Below are 25,561 nucleotides of genomic sequence, written 5' to 3' on the forward strand. Positions count from 1 at the left end.
TTGTAGCACACATATTGAGTTTCTCTATTTTGAGCTGTATAGAAGGGCTTTTAAACCTAAGTTAACAATGTAAGGTCTTGTCATAAATTTTGAAAATGCCATTAATGATTAAAATCATGGCTTAAAATATAAAACTGTCCCTTAAAGCTGTTAGGTATTCTTCTGCATGGCCTCACTGTGGCAAATGCTAACACTTATGCTGTGTTACTGGATGTATTTATTCGGAAAATGCTAGCTAAAAATGAACACTAATTTTTAAGAACTGGCTTCCTAGTAGTCCACTTGGCAGAGTAGCTGTGGTCCTGAAAACTGTCGTCTGTGGAAGTGGCAGTTGTTGCTTTGTGAAAAGTGGAAATGTTTTAAAATATTGTGTGCTGTTTGAGCTTTGAAGGTTGAGATGTGCTATCCGCATTGGAACAGTTCTTCACAGAATTAAAATGTAAGAAAAGGTGATGTGGTGCTATTGCAAAATATCAGGCACTTTTCTAATTTTAACTTATGGAAGGGACAGCTGTGTGGAAGTGGGCCACATCCTCCCTGACAGAACTGACCTCATTTAACTCTGGCCGCCTTCTTGATTGGTACTCCAGTTTTTTTCATGTACCTGCTTCTGGAATTTCTACTCCGGTGCATCTGACAAATCAGGTCTTTGCCCACGAAAGCTTATGCTCCAAATAATCTGTTAGTCTATCAGATGTCACAGGACTTCATAGCTTTTGTGGATGCAGATTAACACAGCCACCCTTCTGTTACTTGATAGCAAGTTAAGAACATGATCTTAGCAGCATTGTTCACTAGGAGTTAGGTGTGTAAATTCACTTCACGTATGCCACCAAACAGCCATCAGTAGTAATTATTTGCAGCCACATCACAGTAAGCACTGTTTTAAAACATAAAATGGCATGTTCCCTGCCCCAGAGAGCTTATAGCATGACCAGATTCAAGAAATGATTGTGACCGACAGAGGGAAGGGTAGAAGTAGTGTGAGGTAAACTGAACTAAAATCCCCAGAAAAATCAGTTAGTATTCTGCCATTGGGTAGTGCCAAAATGTGCATACCACTTTATATAGTCTGGCATTTCCTGATTAACAGTTTAAAATCCAAGGTATTTAATATTATGGTAGGGATATGAGTATATAGGAAGAAATTGTACTAACTTAATGTTTCCCAAGCTCATTTCACTGAGGTATTTTGAATGTCAGCCAAATGTGAGAATTAGGGGAAAAAGTGTTTATCTTAAACTTTAAAAGGGTTCCCTACAAGAAATTGATTGTGCAGCAGAGAAACATTAAGTATATGTGATACTGTCCTTCTCAGTCTCCCTTTTATTGAGGTTTTCATTTCTAACAGAAAAATATATGGCTCTCATGTTCAGTGACTTAACAAAATACTATCATGTAATGAAGCATGCTTTGTGTTTTAACAGTAGTTTTATTGTCAAAACTGACTTTTATACTGCTAATTGTAGCCCTGTAGTCTAAATTCTGCTGCAGTTGAGTAGTGTAACTGTAGGTATTGAAATGAGTTCATTTTGATTTGTATCTTGAACTTAATCTATTGAGTGGTTGGGTTTGTGTTGGTTTTTGGTGTTTTTGTTTTGCATCATACATCTTCAATTTAAAAGTACTTTTATTTTCTTATACTGCAGATAGCTTGGATGTACAGATGTTTTAGGCAAGAAGAGCTAGGTATACTAGTTATGGTGATCTTTATACTGCTTAACTTGAAGTGACATTTAGAGTTTGAAAGTATCATAAAATTTGAATCTCATGTATTATTAGTTCATTTACTGTAATAATGACCTATTAACATTTGGCTGTAGTGGCTCTTTATTTGTAATATTTAAACAGAATTTTATTGGCTAAGCTGCAGTAAAGAAGTCTTTGAAGTCACCCAAAGAGATGCTATGAAATCACATCTCTAGAATGTGCTGTCTTTTCTAGTGGGTAGTGATCCATTTATAGGTGTATAAATCTTTGTTTATGATCTCAAACTGGATATAAATATAGGCTTTTTATGGAATATGAATTGTGTAGATATCTTATAAGACAAATAAGCTTATGATTTCACAGCGGATAGCCTTGTACATGATAGTTTCTGAAAACTAACATGTTAACACCTGCGACCACAACCTGCAGAGTCCAACTGCCAAGACACAATGGCTGTCTACGCATACCCCTCTCTTTCAGAAGGGGTATGTAAACGACAATGATCGGAACTGGTTAATGAGGGGCTGATATGAATAGTCAGTGCCTCATTAGCATAATGGCATCCACTCGAGCTTCAAAAGTGCTGCTTTTGAAATGCAAACTGGCTGTGCAGACACGAGCACTTTGAAATTCCCTTATTCCCAATTCGTTTTGGGAACAAGGGAGTTTCAAAATCTGGCTTTTATTTTGAAGTGCTTGCATCTACACGACCAGTTTGCATTTCGAAAGCAGCACTTTCGAAGTGTGACTGGCCACCATTATGCTGATGGGGTGCTGAGAGTTCATATCAGCGCCTCCATTAACCGGTTCCAATCAGTGTCATTTACATGCTCTTTCCGAAAGGGAGGGACATGTGCAGATGTGACCAATGTGATAGTGTCAAAATGAGGAACGTCAGGAAGGGTGCAGAAGTAAGGTTAAAATTGTGATATGAACAGCTTTATCGTGACCAGTCATTTAATTTTTAAGAATCTACATGTGTTTTAATACCATACAGTAATAGTGAAGGTTAAATTTGAATAGGCTTCAGTTACATTGGAGCTAAAATGATGATGCTTTTGACAAGCAGCAACTGAGAAAAGGCCATTAGCCATGGTGATTCTAATACAAAAGTATTCCTGTGTGCAGTATACCTTCCCATTATCTAAATCTCAGTATAAATTTTGAGATCATACGTAAGTTACTTCCTCTATTATACGCCATACACCAGAAATAACACCTTGAAATGTGGTATCTGTGGGCTCTATATAGAGTCACTTTTGCCCTGGACATGCCAAACAAGAAAGCAGTGCCTCTTGCTTTAAACTCCTTGAAGGGAGAAACTTGGACAAAGGAAACAATGGAACATTCCATGGAAAGGGTTCCAAATATACAATCTCTCATGGAAGAAAAAGCATGATGTCCGAGGTGGGATTGGTGAGTAGTTGGTATACATATTTTGCAGTTTCCTTGAGACTGGGAACGTCCAAAAATAGCAGGTTTTGGATTTACCTGCTATCAGACACAAACTTGCTGACATCTCCACAAATCGTTCTGCTGAAAACAGACTAATTTGAAAAATAAAATATTAAATGTGACCTTTCTGAAACTGACTTTTCTTTCAACCCTTCCTTGTTAGATTTCCACTGTATCCAAAGGGAGGAGAGAGACTTCAGTTTGATTATGGAGTTTACCTTCTCAACAAAAATATCGCACAGGTAGGTAGATTGAGACTTACTACAAAAAGGCCTGGTAAATGCCTAGAGAGACATTTCACCATGTTATCTCTGTAAAGTGACCTCTTATTAAATGACTGCATCCCACTTTTATAAAGTATGTTGCATCTGACATGCGCTGCTGCAGTAGGACGATCCTTAGTCAACATCATATAGCCTGATATAACATGACTCCATGGACTCTTGGGATATACACAATTCAAGGATCTTTTTATATGACCTTTTTAAGTTGTGTGCTAAGCAGAAAACCCATTGATTTAATTATATTACACATTTTATGCAGACAGTTGTACAAAGCCTTTTAAAAAAACAAAAACCAAAACCAAAACCCTCATAAGTTAGCATCTTTTTCAAATTCTGCAGCCTTTAACTGAATGCTTACTGTGGATGTGGTCCTGCACACACTGGAAAATGTTCACATTATTAATCTGAGACCATATGTGCTTCAGAAGATTTGTGTACCTTATTCAGATCCTTAGCTTTGTTTTTCATGCTTGATATTTTCCCATATTAAACTCTAATGAGTTTTTTTTTCTCTCCTGTTGTTGGTAATGTTTTATAACCAGCTAATCTTTGTTAAATACTCTTAAATTCCTCTCTTTAAGAAGCCATATCTCTGCTCTGGAAAAGTGCTGTGATTATTCTGGTTTCTTCTTCAATTTTTTTGCTATGCAAATGTTATTTGTATTTTTGTTTCCTAGATAAACTGTAAGTTTTGGCTTGTGATAGTTCTGGTGTCATATGTGCATAAGTTTTGTTGTCCACCGGAGTAGTAGTCATGTTGAGTCTTTCAGTACCCCCAGTGACTCTTCATAAATCTCCTAATGTGAACAGAGTTCTTGATTTTTAAAGTGTTCTAAATTCCTAGAATTACAGGTCTAACCAGCTGAGGTTGATGAAATTACTGATATGTTAAACTTCTCAAGGAAAGTCAAGGAAGATGTAACTTGGCTATATGTTGATACAGAGTTTCACTTTTTAAATACTGCATTGGAAGGCAGAGTTGGGGATAGTCAAATTCAAGTGACCTTTACAAAATCTTAAGACACCTGAAAATTATTCAAAGGTAGGTTTAGTGACTCTGTTTGTTCCAGATGGTCTTGTGTATACAAGAGGAACCTGATATGAGTGGATGTACACCTGTCAGTGGGGAACTAGGGAAATGAAAGTGCTACCTCTACCTCCTTCTTACAACACCAATACCTGGGCTTGGGGGTAGGGTCTGAATGAGAACAAGGAGCTGGACACATTCCCCAGCACCGATCCTGTAAGTCAGCCAATTTTCCATCAAGTTGGTATCTGTAACTTTCCCAGGGTCACCTCCGTTGCTGTTACATGAAGCTGCGTGAGCCTGACTGTCAAGAGTGGTAGAATGTAGTGAAAAGAGCTCTGATGTCAATTTCTGAGACAGCACCCTATCATGCAGACTTTAGTGATCTGTTGCAGCCTGGCTCCCTGGCAAATTTGAATTACCCTTAGCTGCCTTCTTTTAAGGAAGCTCTGCAAAGTTCCCCTCAAGTCTTTGTGCCTTTGTAACTCCACCAGGTTTCTGTATATGGATGAGAGAGACCTGGTCCGTACTAAGTAAAGTTACTGCAATCAAATCTTCTCTAAAGATTGGTATTCTGTAAAACAGGGTAATAAAAATGAAAACTGCATCTTGCACTCAGGAAAACTAGGTGAAATTTATAAGTAGGTTAGTACAAGTTTTTCTAAAATGCTGTTTAGAAATACAGGTTGTCATTCCCAGTTCAAAACTGTGTGTTTAATTCTGTGTGTGTGTGTGTGTGTGTGTGTGTGTGTGTGTGTGTGTATAGTAGCTTCCTTCTGCTCCATCTTAGCATGAATAGGTTTGGGGCCCAGAATTTTTGTCCCTTTTTATTTGTAAAATCCAAAGTCTTTACTGAGCACATCGAGCAGCAAGAGTTGCTGTTAGGAAGCACAGAAATGTCCAGCTCCTTTATGGCTTTGATTTATGGTAATCCTGCAAGTAAGGAAAGTAGAAGTGTAAATTAGGACCTTTTTTAATGTTTATATTGAGTATTTTAACTGATTCTATCAGTGGCTATTCGCCAGTATGGTCAGGGATGCATCTCCATGGCTTGAGTGTTCTCCAGATGCTGATGCTCATTTCTGTCAATTTCCTTTGAAGCATCTGACACTTACCACCATTGGAAGATGAGATACTGGGCTGGATTGACCATTGGTCTGACCCAGTATGCTTGTCTGATATTCACTGTATTCCCTGACATAGTTATGTAGAATGTGATTACTTTATCACGTTCAAATGCAGTTACCAAATGCATGTCATTGACTAACCCAGTAATGTAAAAAGTGTAGGAAATGACCAGGTTTGATTGATTTTTAAATCAAAGCTATTTAATATAAGCAATGTAAATTGTGACTTTTTTTTTTAAACAGTAAGCAGAAAATCTGTATTAAATCATTGATTTTTTTTTGAAGCTGATTTGTGTTTGTACTTTTGCTTTCCTAAGTAAAGGCTAATTTTTCATTATCTCATTAGTTGCAGATGTAATGCTGGATCCCAACAAAATATAGCCTTTCCACTATTTCTGTATACACTTGCTTAAGCAGCTGTGTACAGATTGAATTTTTCTAATCTGGCACCCTCAGGACCTGATCAGTGCCGGAGGAGAGCATTTTGCTGGACCGTGGGAGGTCAAGATTGTCTATTACATTACCAACACTTCCACTGTTTACTGGGCTCTTTGACATTTAGGGGTAAATTACCGCTAAAGAACAGTAAAGAACACTGAGCCAGGACCGGGGGCTGCAAACAAACTTTATGGGATGACCACAGGGAAACCTGGCCACACCCATGATACATTCTTGCTAACTAAAATCATGCTGGATTATAGATGTTGCCAGACAAGGGAGTTCTGGATCAGAGTGGTTCAATCTTTATCTTAATTTCTATTTATTCCAATTTTAATTAATCAAGTGTTAGAAAATGATGAATGATGCATTTCTGATTTACTGCAGATTAACTTTTTTCACTCATGATTTCTGTCAAGCTCTATTTGGATGGCAATTCAAATTCCATTAAATGCACAACAGGATTTTTATTTTTGTATTAAATAAAACTACCTGAAACATGCTGCATATGGAAAGAAAATGTTTATCAAAGCATATTTTACATTTAAAACAAATTGATTTAATAATTGGTGTCTGTCTGAGCTATTTATTTTTAGATAGTAAATTGGGCTGATTTCTTTCTGGTCATTTGATCTTGTGAGATTTTAGAATTAGTAAATCTCATCACAGCTAGTTTATTCATGGAGTGAAAGACAACAGACAAGCTTTCCTAACTCCCTGTTGGTTTAATTTGAATGAACTAGTCATTTGAATTAAACTAGTTGAACAAAGTGTATTGTGCAGATGCAGAGAGCATTCTTCAAAACTCTACTGCTGTCAAAAGCTGATTTAGGACTTGAACAAACTCTGGGTTCCGTTGCTTGATTAGTGTCTTCTGTCAGTTTGCTGATGGACTTTCTTTAAAACTTGGCAGCAGACATACTGCTTAATATTGTTTAAGATGTTAGTAGATTTTTACTTTGTGCTTAATTTTAATTAGATGATGGATTTAAAAACTCAGGTTTTAAAAAAAAAAAAATGATTTGTATGCACCCCATTAATGACTGAGCAGAGAAGGGGAGGTGATTCAGCAACATTGTTCAGATTCCATGTTGTTAGAGGGCTATTAGTACACTGAAGTTAACCTGTAAATGTTTGTGGTGTCTGTCTGCATTTTCCTGTACATCAAATGTATCCCTTTGCAAATTCAAGAAGGTTAGCTTCAAATGTTGGGCATACAGCTGCGGGCTTCTTTGTTGCCAAGTGATAGCAAGGTGTGTAAGTTCCTCTTATATACCTGTTATAACATGTGCTTACCCTTTCTTTAAAATTATACCCACTACTTACGCATAAAAATGATAAAACCTAGATTTAGTTGCCTATGACTGCACGTTCCTCCCTTCTTTATTCAACAGACCTATGCAACTCATATAACAAATGTGAGTAGTCTTATTGAATTTGACTGTGCATAAAGATAAGCATTTTGTGTTTCTGAGATCAGAGCCTAGTTGTTTCCTGGCTGGTACAGACGACAATGCACAATCAATTAATCTCTTAAGGATGAACTCCATCTCATTCTTGTCAAGCCTTGAATGTATTTGCATGATGCAGTCATCAATGTGTCTGTTCCAGAGATCCCTGTCTGATTGCCTGATATGATAAACCTTCTAGTTATTAATAAAATTATTTTAAGTTAAAATATCAAATATTTATATAAATAGTAGAAGGGTGCTGACAAATCCAAACAGTAACAGGTATGAGGCACTATTAAGTTGTAAAACACAACAGATATATAGTATACGAGTTTATCCTAATAGGCTCATCTTTTCTCTCGTAGTTCAGTTGTTAATCTGCATAGTATGCTTTTACCTCTCAATCTTTTTTTAAACATTTATTTAGATAGTATATCAGAGACATTAACTACACATTAAAATTTAAGTGATCTATCATTTTGCTAATAAAGATTTGGCTACCTAGGTGTTACTAATTATACCCCATGTAAAAGACAACTTTGAAATAAGTTATTTATTAAAAAACTAAAAGATTTAAATATATGAGATATTTAGGCCTTGCATTTACTTTTAAGTGGGCATATGTGTGAATGTACAGTCACTGCCCTTAGAAAATTGAGAACTAATGTGAACCTCTTACGAGATCCTAAAGGACACAGTTTAGACACTGTTGTCTACATGCATTCCTGAACAATGTAACTTATCTAGGATAAAGTGTACTTAAAGATGTATAGGCTGAAGCAAGGGCTCCATTCCTGGTGATGTTACAAGGTATAAAGCATTTTATCGTTTTAAGATGAAGAGAAGTGGACTGTGTTTTGGAGTAATTACTATTGATGAGTTCAGTTAAGCTGTGTCTACACTACAGAGTTCTGTCGACAGAAATCACTGTTGACAGATATTTCCCAACAGAACCTCTGCCTCCAGAACACATCCAAACCTAATAGGGGGTCCCCCACTGACTTCCTCTGATAGAGAATGGCCAAACTGCCCAGCCCTGTTGACAGAACAGCCAACCAGAAGCTCTGCAAATGGGGCTGACTGGTAAACCGGAAGCCCTCTCTGTCACCAGAGGCCCTCCCTGGAGCATCCACGCTATTTTTCTTTTGACAGAATCTGTCTACAGAGGCACTGTGCCTCATACAGTCAAGACATAACTCTGCCAGGAAAACGTGTTTGCATTCTGTCAACAGCTTTGAGACAGCATGCATTTGTAGGCCTGTTCCGTCAACAAAACTTTGTAGTGTAGACAACAGCTTTAGACTCCACCTAACAGCCACCACAGCTTTCTACTGCCCCCCCCCCACCATATAGGGTTATTTAATCTTTGCCCACCCAACTACAAGAGTCCTCAGAGGGCTTGCTGACCTGTATCTACAATACCTTATTCTGATAGATGTCAGTCTTTTCCTATGTGCCTCATACAACCACCAGTGGCTCCCTTCTTCCTACTCAGTTTGTCAAAGACTGCATTCCTTATAGCCATTATTACATTGTCACAGTGGATTGGAGGAAGAGGGCCTTGACAGCATTCCTCTCCTAACAGTATTTTTAAGGGCAATATCGCACTGTGGCCCCACCACAAGTTCTAAGCTAAGGTTTCTTCTGAATTCCATATCAGCCTGTTTACCTCCCTCTCGTCCACCGTGAACCACATCGAGAAGACAAGGAGGCACTGCGACATGCTCTTGACATCAGCAGAGCCCCCGGTCTTCTATCTTGGGTAGAACAAATTTTTTTTCAGAAAGCCCCACAGGCTATTTGTTTCTCCTAGCAGATAGAGATCGTCATCCCTTTTGATCTAAGCAGGCTTCAACTCTTATTACCATTTGGTTTGCCTGTACTTTTTTCCATACTGGATTCTGTTCCAAAGCCCCCCTCTGCCTTTGGTGACTAAGGGGGAATAAGATTGAGGTCTATAGAATTATGAGCAGTGGAGAGAGAGTTATTTAAGGAAGTGTTTTTTTAACTCCTTCACAACAAAAGATCCAGGGGATCATCCCGTGAAATTAATAGGCAGCAAGTTTGAAATAGTCATAAGCAAGGTTGCCAACCCACAGAAATTTCATTTACAGATAAAATGGGAAAAATTTATGGGCAAAGTTTTTTACGGACATAATTTTTATACTATATTAATACAACATAAATGGCCAAAAGTAAAGAATAGTCATTGTCAGTCATACATCACAAGAACAAAATGCTATTTAACTTATTTTCATTTAGTCATTCATGGTCCTGGAAGTTTTTCCATTTTGTGATCATACATCTGAAAACTGATGCTACTAGCCATACCTCAAGTAATTGTCCCAGATCTATTTCTGACAGTTATTAATCCTTCAAGCATAGGAGTGGAGAGCTTATTTCTTATTTGTTTTGATGAGATTAACAGCTGAGAAAATGCATTCCACTTGTGCAGTTCCATGTGGAAGTGCTAAGATTTCTTTTTGCAAATCTTCTCAGACATGGAAATTGAGGTTGCTTGTCATGCCTAGTAATTTTACTAATTTGATGCCAACATTCATCATAGGCATCTTGAGTTAGTCATAATATTTCTCACATCTGCAACTTGGTAATCAATAGCCTGGATGCTTTAGTTCTTCTGCAAGCAAAACCTTTTGCAGTTTTCGAATCAGGAAACCAATCAGCAGCATTATCTGACATGTTTGTCCAGCAAACTCGGTGGTAGGTTTTGTCTGGCTAAGAAGGTTGATACTTTTAGTTCACATTCTGGGACCATTTTCTGGTGAGTAGTCGCAGTTTTGTATTTCCTTTAGCAATAAAACTCATAATTCCAGGGCTAGATCTCCTTGCAGACATTATGCTGTGGTGCTTACCACTTACAGCATGGCTATGAACATCTCACACTCCACCGCAAGCTACAGTGAATACCTTTTTACACCAAATGCATTTGGTGCGGTGCTTTCTTTTAACTGTCTGTGCAAATCCAATCTTTGAACTCACTGTCTGCTAGCCATTTGAACAGACACATACATGCTCTACCTTTTGATTTCTTAGTAACTGGCTCGTAATCAGGCAATAATTCACCAGAGTCATCGGACTTGTTGTTCTCTTTGGCACAATCCATTTTTCTCATAGATTTAGACATTGTAAACGTCAACGGCAAACAGTGTTAAATTGGCAATGTATGTAATGTGCTAACGCTAACTCTGTGGGATAATGTAGATGATAACATGAATCACGTGATCCATATGATGTTACGTCACCTCAACCATTGAGCTAAATATACAACTACAACATCCAGTTTCCACTGCTCTGCAGTAAAGTGGCTGAAGCAGCACAGAAGAAATTTAATTGCTATAGAATAATTGCTGATTTTTGAAATTTTATTGCCTTTTTACAAAAGTTGCAGGCAGCTAAATTTTTTTTATGCACTTTACGGACACATCTAATTTTTTACGGACTGTCCATAAATTTACTGACAGTTGGCAGCCTTGGTCATAAGGCAGTACTGCTTTAGGCAATTCACAGTCAACCTGTGGAACTTTAAGACCAAAAGTATAACTGAGTTCCAAAAATAAGTTGATGGTTAATTTCTGCAAAAAAGGACCTGGGAATTTTAGTAGATAAGAAGCTGGATATTAGTCAACAGTGTACCCTAGTTGCCAAGGAGGCTAACGGCATATTGGGCTGCATTAATAGGAGCATTGCCAGCAGATCTAGCGAAGTGGTTATTTCCCTTTATTCAACCCTGGTGAGGTCACATATGGAGTATTGTCTAATTTTGGGCGTCCACTACAGAAAGGATATGCACTAATTTGAGAGAATTTAGTGGATAACAAAGAAAATAATTAGGGGGCTGGGCCACATGACTGTGAGGAGAGGCTAAGGGAACTGGACTTTTTTAGTCTATAAAAGAAGAGAGTGAGGAAAATCACTAGGAGGGTGGTGACGCACTGGCATGGGTTACTTATGGAAGTGGTAGAATCACCATCTGTTAAAGGTTTTTAGGCCAGCCTTGATATAACCTTGGCTGGGATGATTTATTTGGGGTTTGCCCTGCTTTGAGCCAGGGGTTGGACTAGATGACCTCCTGGGGTCTCTTCCAGCCCTAATCTTCTATAATTCTATCAAAGGTTACAAGGCCAAAGTTGCTCAGGGACCATCGAGTGACTAAATCTGAGTGTCAGAAGCTGTAAGTCAGTGACAGGGATGGATGACTCAATAAATGGCCCTGTTCTCATTTCTTCTGAACTGCTTAACAGTGGCCATGGTTGTAAGACAGGAAAGTAAGTGAGAGAGTTCATTCCTGTCTCCCAGTGTTGCCATTCTTATGTTCTTATTCAACATGATAGTTCCAATTCTACCAGGAAGACAATGAGCTAAATAAGTAGAAGCAATGATAATGCAGTAGTTACTGAAATTACAGACTTGGTTTATTTGATTTACATTTGGTCAAATATAATAGAATATCTGCCAAGGGGAAATAATCCATTGTATTTTATGCCTTGACAAATACTTGTTTTATCAATTACCAAAAAATGTTTGGTATCACTGGAGATATTTAAGAGCAGATTAAATAAACACCTATCAGAGATTGGTCTAGACAGTGTGTGGTCCTGACATGAGAGCAATGGACTAGGCTTGATGGCCTCTCGAGGTCCTTTCCAGTTCTAGTGTTCTTTGATTCTATGTGGGAGTGTAACTAGAAGCCGGAGTAAAGCAGGTATAAGTTTTTGAAGACTGCCACCTGTGGATCAACACATTTGAACCAACCAAGAAAGTATAATTTATAGTAGTTAGCAAAGAAAACAAGTGAAAGAGGCCTGTGGTTTAGCTTAGCTGAAAGTTGGGAAGAGGGTGATGTTTAGTGGTCACGTTATTCCAAATTTTTTTTAGTGTTCAGTTATTAATGTAAAGCTAATAATGTAAAGGAAATTGGATTAAGTATCCAAACAAAAATGTGTTTAACTTGTAATGACACTTACATTTCTCCTTGGGCTTTTGACCTTTTGACCCTCTTTTACAATCCTAAATGTAATAGTTTCTGTAATGTAAAAGTTCACAATGAATGAGATCATGTGAAATGAATGTGCCCATGTCTTAGACTCCAGCAAATATAACTTCATGATGCTGAGCGGTTTCAAAAGTACAGAGGCATCAATTTTAAGAGTTTTTAGCTTATAACTGAAGCGAAACTGTGGGATAATGGGGAAAAAAAGCTTCAGTTAGAAAATTCTGAATACCTTTGGGGGTATTTTGGCTTGTTTTTAAAGCTGGTAACTTCACTCTTTTCAATTGCTTTATTTTTTTTAATTTATGCTGCGTAAAATAGAGCATGAGACACCTCTGACGATCCCACCTCTGTACTACTTCACCATTTTAAGTCCTACTAACTAGCAAGGTTTATCGGAATATTTCACTTACACAAGTAGCCTTTTTCCCCCAAACTTTCATTCACAGTGGTTTCTCATGTCCTTTTTTTGATTCCTAAATAAATTTAAAGTGTGAATGCTAATATAAGCTACCTCTCTTGTGGGGTATTGTTTACTTTCATGGAAGATTTCACCAGTGTCTGAGTCTGTGGGTCCAAGAGGAAATAGTTTTTGCCTGATTTATATGATTAAGCATACAGTGTGTTGTGCATGCACACACACACATACTCTAGTTAATACCTCTGGCAATCTCCACTAACTAATATTGCAGTGAAAGTGAAATCCAATATTAAATATTGGCTCTTCTTCTTGGTTTCAGTTTTAAGAATTGCAAAACCATATTTCCATTAATATCTAGGAAAATGTAGATTATTGAAAATTACCAATCAGAGACGAAGCAAACTATCGAGGGTTATGCATCTCTAAAAATGTTCAGGTATTTTGACAATTGTGGTTTTAATTTGAGGACTTATAATGGATTAGAAAATATATTTTAATTACTTTTACAAAAATGAAAATGCTTATTAATATGAGACATCCGTAGTGCTAAAACTTTGTTGAAAGATGAGGAACAGTCATTAACTGTGCTTGTGGACTGTAGTCTGTAGACTAGCTGAATTTGGCTTTAGTATAGTTCTTCTGTGGTTGGAAGAAAAAGCCAAGCTGCTTTTCCCCAAAAATATTTTTGTTGTTGCTATAAGAGGAGGGTAAAATCATAACCTCTTCAGCTGGTAAATATTCCAAGACTGAACATTTTAAAATGTTGTAGGTCATTTAAGCCAGAGATGTACAGACTACAAATTAATGCAGTAAAGTTGTAAAGCACATGTTGAAGAGTTTGATACAAAATGTGAAGCAAGTCAAAAAAAAAAAAAAAAAGCAAAAGGGGTCTCAGGTTGTCCAAATAGCAAGGATGTTGTTTGTTTGCTTTCCCACAATCAGACCAGTTTTGTACACTGACTTTATATATTGATGTCACCTAACATTCAGATGGACCGTGAACTGAATTCTAAATAGGAATGGGTGAAGGAGATATAGAAAACACTAGCTGTAGTTGTCACCAGTTTGAACCTTGACAGTCTCCATGGAGAGGCCAGCTGAACTACCAATATGGGGGAATTTGCAGGGCCTACTTACCTTTCTCTACATTTTAAAAACGTCAGTCTCTAGGGCTATCATTGAATTCTAAAGGAAACAGAGCACTCCAAACCTGATTGTTATAACTGACCTAATTCAGTTTCTTGAACAAACTGCTCTATAGATAACACACTGTAGTATTAAAAATTGCTTCATTGAATTTCAAAGTTCTGGTGAAGTGTCTCTTGGATGGACAGGTGTGCCTATAGCTTTTGGGAGCTACTCAAGGTAAGAACTAACCCCTGTCTACACCCAAACCCCCACCCAGAGCCCAGCTTGCATCACCTCACCCCTGCCCCAGCCTATAGGCTGCATCCTGCACTCAAATTGCCTCTGAGCTCATCTCCTCCACTTACCAACCCTCTGCTCTGGTCTAGAGCCCACACCCAAACTCCTTCTCAGAGCTGGACCTTGCACATCAAATCCCAGCCCTAGCTTGGTGATATATGGGGGAGGGAGTGGGGCAAGTGGTTGAGTCAAGGCTTCAGAAAAGGGGCAGGACCTGGACATGGCCTCAGGGAAGGGGCATGGCAAAGATCTTCAGGGTTTGCTGACTAGACAGTCAGCAATCCTACTGGACAAACACACAGCAGGCCTGGCTGTGCCAGATGAGAACCCTACAGTGCAGCTGGTATCTTGCTGGGCACCAGACAGTGCTGATGCTGTCCTGCCCAAATGTCAGGCAGATGGCACATGTGCGCCTGAGGGGCCACTTCTCTGTGATGGCACTCCTGTCTAGAGGAGTTTTTGTACCTTCTGGAAGACCTCTGCATATCCTCGGAGTATCTGTATCCCTGGTTGAGAGCCACTGTCCAATGTCTTCTAAATCCACAACTAAATAATTACAGTTCAAAAATCTGCAATTGGGAGTGGGTTTCAAGCACATTCAATGTACTCATATCCCATTGGTACAGGGAGGCAGAGCTGTCACTTTGAGATCCAAACGAACCATTATTTATAAAGAGGAAATGGTTTTATATATGTGTAGTTTATTAGGCTTTCAAAAAATTACCACATGAATGGAGGCAATCTCTGATTTTTTTTTTTTTTTTTTTTTTTTTGTCCACAACTCTACTTTCAGCCATTGCCTTTCCGGTTAGGTCCTTTCTTTAAAGCATACTGGAGATGGGTTTTCAAGGTGGGTTTTTTGCTCAATTTGTATTTTTCTCAGCACAGACTTGAAGATCTGTGTAGCTTGAAAACCTCGTTTTTTAAATTGGACCAACTTCCTTTGATAAAGATATTACCTCACTTACCTTGTCTCAATAAAATATGGGCAAGCACCATGCTTGGGGGCAATAATCAGAAGTTTTATAATTTCCACCAAAAGGTATAAATACAAAGGACTGGTTTTATAGTAACAGGCATAATTTCATCAGTCCCCCAAGGTTGTTTATAGAGCAGCAGGCATTACAACAAGACTTTCTATTTTGATTATTGCATTGCTTAGTCATCCAAATCCTGGCCAGCACTCTTTCATACTATGTAGTAGGAACCAGAATGTTGTAAAACAATGCTCTGCAATTTTTTTTTTATTGTTGTTGGTTTGCTTTTTTTTGTTTTGGTGCTCCACTGTTTATTGTATCTGAAACTCTTTTATAAATGTCTGGTTTCTAACCAGCTCTCTAGCATTCATTCTGAAAACATTTTCTCCCTCTACTTTTCAGCTTTTGTATTTTTAAGTTTGTGGAGCATATGTTTGTTCAAGTTTGTGTGCACCACCACTGGACTCAGATCCTCAATTGTCTGAACATAGTTAACTGCAATTGAGCTATGCAGTTGCAATTACTGACATAAGTCTATTAACTCCTATATGAACATGCCAAGAGAATGAGTAAAAATATCTCCATGCATCCTAAAATAAAGAGAACAAATTAGTATTCTCATAGCGGGGCCTAAAACAATAAATAAAATTTCAAGAAACCTTGAGTAGATAAATACAGAGTGACAGCAATCAAGTGCACTCTCAGCTATCTCAGCTCAACATGTACTAACCCAGCCACTATACTTCCCTGCTTGAATGTATTTAGTGTTTTCTACAATATACCATTAATCATCCCATTGTTTACTGTTTTAATATGTTGAAACTTGTCTGTTTCCTGTGCACTTAAATTGTCCATTCATTTTGTGTATCCGTTTTTCCAGAGCGGCAGTGTCCTCAGTATAATACAAGCCATTCTTTCAAGTATGGCAACAAGAACATTTTCTCCAGAAATAAAGGACAGTTCAAAAGTCTAGTTCTTCTGGACAGTCAGTCTTTGCATCCACAGAAGGTGTCTATAAAGAAATAGAAACATCAAGATTGAGTCTTTACTTTGAATTAACTTGTCATGCTGTAAATTCTGAATATAAAGAAGGGAACTGTTATGTGAAGTGGATGATTATACAAGTGTAAGCTTACAATGAGTAGGCAGATGTTACTGTCTTGCTGTTCTACCCTGGTAAACAGTTTACCTATCAGAGTTCTAAGGAGTTATCAGTCTTCATGAAGTGCTCATTTTTTTTTGTTTTTTGTTTTTTTTTTGTGTTGTCTGCCTCTGTTTGATTTATGCCGTCTGGAATGATAGCATAATTAATGGCCTTTTGAATGGTTAGTGCAAGTGGTGGCTTTAAGAGAAATGTCAGATTATATCCCCATTTTTCAAGGTACAAATGCATGCCACAATATACCAGACTTACCTCTTTATTTAGTTAACAGTGAAAGACACACTCTCTTGCCCCCAAAACAGCCTGTCAGTTTAAATATGATATAAAACTAGTATTGAATAAAAATACATACTTTACCATTGCTTACAACATTCTTCCACCAGTTCTGGAAGCTCTAATTTCTGGAAGTTTCCATGCTGCCTCAGTAGATTGCAGGCTTCTGACTTAATTATTGTGGTGTTAAGAAGTCCCAGTTTTGAACATGGACCTTGTCGTGCTAGGTGCCATACAGAACAAAGAGTCAGCCAGAAGGTATGAGACAAAAACAGATTGATACAGACTGGGGAGTACAAGGAAACAAGACAACATTGGTCACTGTGCTAGGCAGTGGTCTTAGTGCAGTAGATCTCTTTCCTCTAGCCAGTTCTGCCATTCAGGGAAAAAAATACCTTCAACTTGAAGGCAGCATAAAAGAATGAGCGTGTTTCAAAAGTGGGATCCATTGGTTTGAATTTCAAAGTGGCTATAAAATATTGCAGTGCTTATGATGTTCACTTGTAATTACAACCTGTGGTGGTCTCATGCTTTTGACAGGTAAAAGAACAAACAATTGTGTATTCAGTTAAGTGTATTAGTTGGGAAGTAGTGACAAGTTGAAACTGAGACATAAGGAGACAAAGATGTAGCAGAGATTGATGCAGCAAGTGGAATTTTACCAACCCATTGAATGTAAAGATTTGTCTGTCCAAATGCAGAAGATTTGCCCATAGAGACAAAGCAGACAGTTCCCAAATTACAGCCACAGAGGAGCATTAGCAAGAGATGCAAAGAATTTTGTTCTATTGGGGGAAAAAAATGATTTAAGTGAATGGACTGTTGTGGGGACTGAATCACAGTAGCTAAAATGGAGTGTGTCCCACTGTTCTTGGCCATAAAAGGAGCACTCCAACAATACTTTCAAACACAGTGAAGAAAAGTAGAGGTATATCGTCTAGTATCAAGCTAGATTAATTTTTACTATTTGTGTGGTTTTGTTACTTTCTTATGGCATTCAGAAAAGATTATGGTAATTACAAAAGCTGTATATGTAAACAACTTTGGTGCTATTGGAATTGGTGGAAAACTTAAGTGATTGGTCAATTTTGGTATAAGAAAAGGGACACAGAATCATCAGGCTTTTCATCAGGTTCTTAAACTGGACATTAAAAATGTTAGACAAGTTGAAGATCATGCCTTTCCTTCTGTAGATAACACAGTACGCTTGGAATATACCTTTGAGTTGATTATTGAATTTTTTGCTACCTCAGAAAATTGGTGTGGCCAACTTGAATGCCAAAGGATGAAGTAGTTGCATCTTGGAAAATGGGCGGATGTTGAAATCCAGCAGCAGTGAATCTGTAGAACAAGTAGAATCTGTGTACCTGTGAATCTTGATGAATGTCAGTGGTCCCATCACCACTAAGCTTGAAAGGAGATGTGCCTTAGCTACAATTGTAACACAGAAAGTGACCAAAATTATGGACAGATAAAAACATTCTTTGGTACCAAATTAAAATTTACCATGCCAACGTACCAACGGTTTTATACTGTATTCTGGAAGCAGCTGCAGAAAATGAAACAGACATCAGAAGGCTGGAGGCACGATAGATGAGTTCTTCAAAATGTGGGATTAGTAATATGGAATAATTTTAAGACCAGCTAAAATGAGTAGGATGTGAAATTAGGATATTGAATTGGCTACTGTCCCAAAGCTTATGATAGTGGGGAAGTGCAGAAGACAAGCGTGGTCAGGTGCCAAAGAAAATGCAAACATAACCAAGGTTGTTCTGACCTCAATTTTGAAGAGACATGAGTATTCTTGGGTTAATGGAGGAACACGAGTCGCATAGGTACCAATATTGGGTTCAGATGATTGTACTCATGTGGTTGTTCAGAGCCACTACAGCCAAGGTGTTGTTTCTAGTGCACTAGCTGAAGCAGAGCTAGTGCTTGTATGAGTACTCATTCTGGGAATTACATTTCCCAGCTGTTGTGCAGACATATCTTAAATTGCCCTGTTCTGCTCCCATTGAAGTCAGTGCAGGTTTTAGTAATGACGGAATGGGGACAGGTTTGTACCAATGGCTGAATCCAACTTTCTGTTGTCAGTTTATTATTTTACTCCCTATGTACAACAGATTTTTCTGTGCTATAGTAATCTTCGTAAAGTGCTTGGGAAAGCAAAGGTGTATCTAGGGGGCAAGGAAAGAGCAATTAATATTTTATGGCTAAGATGTCAGTGATGTACTAGGCATTCACAAGGCTCTAATCTGTTGAGGATACACAACCATAAACTTTAACATAAATCTGGTTAAGAGTTTGTGCCCTAGAATGGAAATGGGCGTAGTTCTTCAGACTATTGGAATGGTCATGTTTGTAAAATTCGGCAGGGGGACAAATTTACTCCATGTCCTAAAAGAAATTGCCATTTCTACTCATTCTTTTTGAATATACTGTGAGAAGGGAGGCCCTGTTTGAAAGGCCAGCTTTTGGTGGTAGCAGTGAAATCTTTGATAGCTGGAAATTCAACACAGTGGTCAGAACTGCACAAGTAGAAGCAACCATAGGGATGGGTGAATCTTCTTTCTTCCTTCACTCCAACCCTGCTTCACACTTCAGTGATTCCCATCATGCCTTCTGCTCTTTCTTTGATTGCCTTAATTGTACCAGCTTGTCAGTAAGGAAACATCTTCATACATCTGTCCTTAAAACTTCAGTGGTCAAACTTTCTGAAAACATGTAACCTCCTCTTCTGTTTGGGTTTTTGTAATGACCGTGCTGCGCTGAACTTTTTATTTTCAGGAAGGTTTATACATTGGGTTTCAGCTTTCACAGTATTTGAGGCAGGATTGTGGCATGTTGTGAGGAAAGATCTCATTAAATTGCATTAATTAAGGGAAGATCAGTTTGGGAATTAGGTTACATCTACGCTAGAAACTACTGTCTACAGTTAACGTCTGTCAACAGACTCTGGCGATGGAGTGCATCTACGCACAAAAGCAGATCAACAGAGCATTCCATTCTGTTGACAGAGAGCAGCCAGACTGCCCTGCCATCTATTGACAAAATGGCTGGCTGGAAGCTCTGCAAACAGGGCTGCCCTGTGAACCAGAAGTCCTCTCTGGCGGAAGTGTTTACACTGCACTTCTGTCAACAGGACCCAGTCAACAGAAACGTTATTCCTCAAATTTTCTGGGGAGAACACTGTTTAGACAAATGCAGAGTTCTGTCAAGACTGTCGACAGAACACTTTATATGTGTAGATGCTCCCCGAGTTATGTTGATAGAAGGCCCCATCTGTTGGCAAAACTCTCCAGTGTGTAGGCGCAGCTGTAGTGATGTACCTTTTTTGTGTCTTTAATAACAGCAAATGTAAGATTCAATTCTCTCTGCGTCCAATGAAGTAAAGACCATTATTTTTGTCCTATTTACAGTGGTTAAGGAGAATAATTTATCACCCTCCCCTTTTAGAAAACTCCTTTATATACATGAAGACTGTTGTCCTCCCTCAACTCTTTTCTTATCCCAAGAAAACAACCCCAATTTGTTAATCTTTCTGTGTGGGTCATGCTTTCTAGACCTTTTTTTGTTACTCTCCTCTAGACTTTCCCCATTTTGTCCACATCTTTCCCACAGCGTGCTGCCCAGAACTTGACATAACACTTCAGTTAAAGCCTAATCAGTGTGGAGTTGCCAATACATTCTGGAATTTTTTTTCTTTGAAACACTATTCCATTGTTGACTTATATTTCGTTTGTGATCACGCTGTAACCCCCCAGATCCTTTTTCTGTGGTACTTCCTCCTAAGCAGTTGTTTCCCATTTTGTATTTGTGCAGTGGGTTATTCCTTCCTAAGTATGGTCCTGTGCATTTGTGCTTCATTGAATTGCATCTTGCTTATTTCAAATAACTTCTAGTTCTTTCCTATTTATTCCCCATACTTTTCACTGTAGCATACAGACCTCTAAGATGTCTCCTCTTTATTCCATTTCTGTACTTCCTTTCTCCTTTTCAAGTAGCAAGTTATGTATCTGTATTGAAAATTAGGGGTTGCAGTTAGAGCACGTCATCAGGAAATGACATTCCTTGGAAATGTTCTGCTCAGGAAAGACATGACACCTGCCCCTGTGTCTGGCTATTTGTGTATGCCTCACAATGTAGCCCTATTTGCATAGTGGGACAAGCCAAATTTAAGAAGCTGCTAAATCTATGAGAAGAAATCAATAGGAAGGGAGGGTTACAAAAGAGAGTGGTTTGTTCTGGTATATCTTAGATTATACAGGAACATGCCAGATCTTCACTTAGACCAACTGGGAGCATGTGTATCTCATGAGGGAGTTGTAGCCAACCTGTGGGGCTTGAGAGCTTTTCTCTCATGAATAGACATTGGTCCAGTAAAAGATACTATCTTACTTTATCTTATAACTGGGGGGAGGCATAGCTCAGTGGTTTTGAGCATTGGCTTGCTAAATGCAGCACTGTGAGCTTAATCCTTGAGGCAGCCTTCCATGGGTTTGGGGCAGGTTAAATTTAAAAAAAAAAAACAAAAAAAAACATCAGGTATGGTGATAGGTCCTGCTATAAGGGCAGGGGCCTGGACTCTATGATCTCTGAAAGTCCCCTCCAGTTCTATGAGAGAGGTTCTGGGCAAATTTAGTTGAAACAATAGTAAAGAATAAAATTATCAGGCACGTAGAAGAACGTAATTTGATGGGCAAAAGTCAACATGATTTCTGCAGAGGGAAATCATGTCTTATTAATCTGTTAGAGTTCATCGAATGGGTTAACAAACATGCAGAAAGGGAAGATCCAGTGGATATAGTATACTCAGACTTCCAGAAAGCCTTTGACAAGGTACATCATCAAAGGCTCTTATGTAAATTAAGTTGTCATGGGATAAGTGAGAAGGTCCTTTCATGGACTGAGAACTTGTTAAAAGACAGGAAACAGAGGGTAGGCATAAATAGTAGATTTTCTGAATGGAGGGGGGGGTAACTAGTGGTGTCCCCCAAGGGTCAGTCCTAGGACCAATCCTGTTCAATTTATTCATAAATGATCTGGAGAAGGGGATGAGCAGGTAGGTGGTAAAGTTGGCAGATGACACTAAACTGTTCAAGATAGCCAAGACAAAGGCAGACTGTGAAGAACTTCAGTGAGTGATTGGGCAACAAAATGGCAAATTAAATTTAATGTGGATAAGTGTAAAGTAATGCACATTTGGAAAAAATAACCCCAACAATACTTATATGATGGGGGCGAATTTAGTCATAACTAATCAGGAAAGAGGTCTTGGAGTTATCATGGATAGATCCTTGAAAACATCCACGCAGTGTGCAGAGGCAGTCAAAAAGGCAAATAGGATGTTAGGTATTATTAAAAAAGGGATAGAAAATAAGACAAGGAGTATCTTACTGCCCCTGTATAAATCTATAGTACACCCACATCTTGAACACTGTGTACAGATGCCTCCTCACCTAAAAAAAATAGCCTGACACTGGAAAAGGTTCAGAAAAGGGCAACTAAAATGATTAGGGGCTTGGAACAGGTTCCATATGAGGAGAGGCTAAAAAGATTGGGACTTTTCAGTTTAGAATAGAGGAGACTTGAGTGGGGACATGATAGAGGTATATAAAATTATGACAGGTGTGGAGAGGGTGAATAAGGAAAAGTTATTTATTTGTGCCCATAATACAAGAACTAGAGGACCCCAAATGAAATTAATGGGTAGCAGGTTTAAAACTAATAAAAGTTCTTCTTCACTCAACGCACTGATAACCTGTGGAACTCCTTGCCAGAGGAGATTGTGAAGGCTCAGTCTAGAACAGAATTTAAAAAAAAAAGAGCTAGATAAATTCGTGGAGGTTAGGTCCATAAAAGGCTTAGTCAAAGGTAGGAATAGCGTCCCTGGCCTCTGATTGTCAGAGGCTGGAGATGGATGGCAGGAGACAAATCTCTTGATCGTTGTCTTTGGTCCTCCCCCTTTGGGGCATCTTGGCACTGGCCACTGTCAGTAGACAGGCTACTGGGCTGGATGGACCTCTGGTCTGACCCAGTATGGCTATTCTTATGTTCTTAGGTTTATGTCCATATATAAACCCACCTGGACTCTCACAGCTCCACCACTGCATATAATAGTATCTTGTTAATTAAGTCTAGTGTCTAGAATGTACTATAGCTTGACTTCATTTGTTCCCAGATTCTACTTGTTTGCTCTGTTACTTGAATATCTAGTAGTAGGCATCCTTCAGTCTGCATAGACTATGGATCGCGCCCTTTAAAGTAACAATTGAGGACTTCATTTACAGTGTCTGTTGTGACTATAAAGACCCACACGAGAGTGACAGTCCTTGCTGCATCTCTTGAAGATGTAGTGGGTGTCTGGCAAGTCCTTATTGTGCTTTCTGTGCGCTCGCTTCTCCTCTGCTAGCTGTCTGATCTTCAACTCGCCCTTCTAAAGGCCCTTGTGTAACCCCTGTCTCTATCTGCTGCAGTTGTCTGCAAGTTCTTCCCAGTTGTCCAGCTCGATGTCTACCTCTCTGAGGTCTCTCTTGCAGACATCTTTGTAACGCAACTGGGGGCGTCCGGGAGGTCTTTTGCCAGAGGCTAGCTCACCATACAGGATGTCTTTTGGAATCCTTCCATCATTCATCCTGTGGACGTGGCCAAGCCAGCAGAGTCGACGCTGCCTGAGGAGGGTGTGCATGGTTGGGATTCCAGCTTGCTCGAGGACGGCGTTGTTGGTCACTCTGTCCCTCCATGATATTCCAAGGATGCGCCTGAGGCAGTGCAAGTGGAAGACGTTCAGCCTCTTTTCCTGGCGGGCATACAGGGTCCAAGTCTCGCTGCCATAAAGGAGGGTGATGAGGATGCAGGCTCTGTAGACTTGCATTTTGGTGTGAGTGTACAGCTTGTTGTTGTTCCACACTCTCTTGCTGAGTCTGGACAGAGTTGTGGCTGCTTTTCCAATCCTCCTATTTAGCTCAGTGTCCAACGACAGGGTGTCAGTGATGGTGGACCCGAGGTAAACGAACTCGTGGACGACCTCTAATGTATAGTTGTCAATGCTGATTGATGGGGATTCAGCAACATCCTGACCGAGTACGTTCGTCGTCTTTAGGCTGATGGTAAGCCCAAAGTCCTTGCACGCTTTGGAGAACCGATCCAGCAGTTTTTGAAGCTGGTCTTCTGTGTGAGACACTACAGCAGCATCGTCTGCGAACAGCATGTCTCTGAGGACTTCTCGCACCTTAGACTTTAGCTTTCAGCCTTGCAAGGTTAAACAGTTTCCCATCAGATCTTGTGTGCAGCAAGATGCCCTCTGTTGAAGATCCAAAGGCATGCTTCAGCAGGAGTGCGAAGAAGATCCCGAACAATGTCGGAGCAAGTACGCATCCTTGTTTGACGCCGCTCCTGATTCTGAAAGCATCCGATAATGCGCCATCATATTGGATGGTTCCTCTCATATTTTCGTGGAACGACTGGATCATCTTGAGTAACCGTGGAGGACAGCCTATCTTGTGGAGCAGTTTGAACAGACCATCCCTGCTGACCAAGTTGAAGGCCTTGGTCAAGTCGATGAAGGCTATGTAGAGTGGCTTTCTCTGCTCTCTGCACTTCTCCTGCAGCTGCCTTAGAGAGAAGACTATGTCAACGGTAGATCTCTCTGCGCGGAATCCGCACTGCGATTCGGGGTGCACCCTCTCGGCAATCTTCTGGAGTCTGCCAAGGATGACGCGAGCGAACAGTTTACCAGTGACGCTTAGGAGGGAGATTCCACGGTCGTTGTTGCAGTCGCTTCTGTCTTTGTTCTTATGCAACGTTACAATGTTAGCGTCACACGTATCCTGTGGAACCTCACCCTCTTTCCAGCACAGGCACAGTAGCTCATGTAGGGGTTCCAGGAGTGTGTCTGCGGCACATTTGATTACCTCTGGTGGTATACCATCCTGACCAGGGGCCTTTCCTGCTGCAATGCTGTCGATGGCTCTCTTCAGTTCATCCACAGTCGGTTCTTGATCCAGTTCGTCCATTACTGGTAGGAGCTCGACGGCACTGAGGGCTGCGTCAACCACAAACAGGCATATGCTTAATCTCATTATTAACCTGTCTAAATGTTGTATATCTAATGGAGCAGTGATTTTGAGAAGGAACTGGTAAGCTGGAATGTGCTGCTTTTAAGGAAGCAGTAAATCTATGAACACTGTGAATGTTCAGCACCCTAGGGCTGGTCACTCCAGGCTGAAGCTTGATGGTTGTGAAGTGTCAGTAACAAACCTGTGGAGTCATGCTAGTGTCTATGAGGCCTAGAGGGGTTTAGTTGTGTAGCCTGTGAGCAGAGTGGTTGGGGAGCTGACTCACAGAAGGCATAAACAAAGCTTCCCCATGCTAAGGGGATGAGGTAGTAAGGTGGAGGGGCGGGTCTCACAATTCTGGATACCCCCAGGAAACTGCACTGAGACTATTATATTTTATACATTACCATTGAACTTTTTAACTAACTGGTGATCTCTAGAAGAATTCCTCCCAGGAGTTAAATGCTTGAGTTACCTTGAAACACAAAGTAGCCAAACTAATAATCCTCAAAAATACTTAACATTTACCTTAACACATTTCAAAGACTATGAATTAACTTTCAGATGGACTGGATGGGAACACTCGTTCTAGTAAGATCTGTGTTTCTGCTGCGTGCTCGTTTCAGACAGTGCACCAATTTCTGAATATGGAGCTGAGCATTTTTAGTGTGTGGATCCAGCAAGTTGAAGTGTGTTTTGTTTTGTTTGTTTGTTTTTTTAAAAGACCAAATGAAGCCTACAGT

General features: G+C 39.4%; 1 protein-coding gene across 1 annotated transcript in view; it reads left to right on the top strand.

Annotated features, from left to right (window-relative positions):
- The window catches only part of UVRAG (UV radiation resistance associated), a 157,109-nt gene that overhangs the window by 91,780 nt on the left and 39,768 nt on the right, over positions 1-25,561 (top strand). Inside the window, exon 13 of the mRNA XM_074981318.1 lies at positions 3,329-3,407. Coding sequence (XP_074837419.1) covers positions 3,329-3,407 — 79 coding nt within the window. The remainder of the gene's footprint in view (positions 1-3,328; positions 3,408-25,561) is intronic.

The sequence above is a fragment of the Carettochelys insculpta genome, chromosome 1 (assembly GCF_033958435.1).
Source record: "Carettochelys insculpta isolate YL-2023 chromosome 1, ASM3395843v1, whole genome shotgun sequence".
NCBI classification, from domain to species: domain Eukaryota; kingdom Metazoa; phylum Chordata; order Testudines; family Carettochelyidae; genus Carettochelys; species Carettochelys insculpta.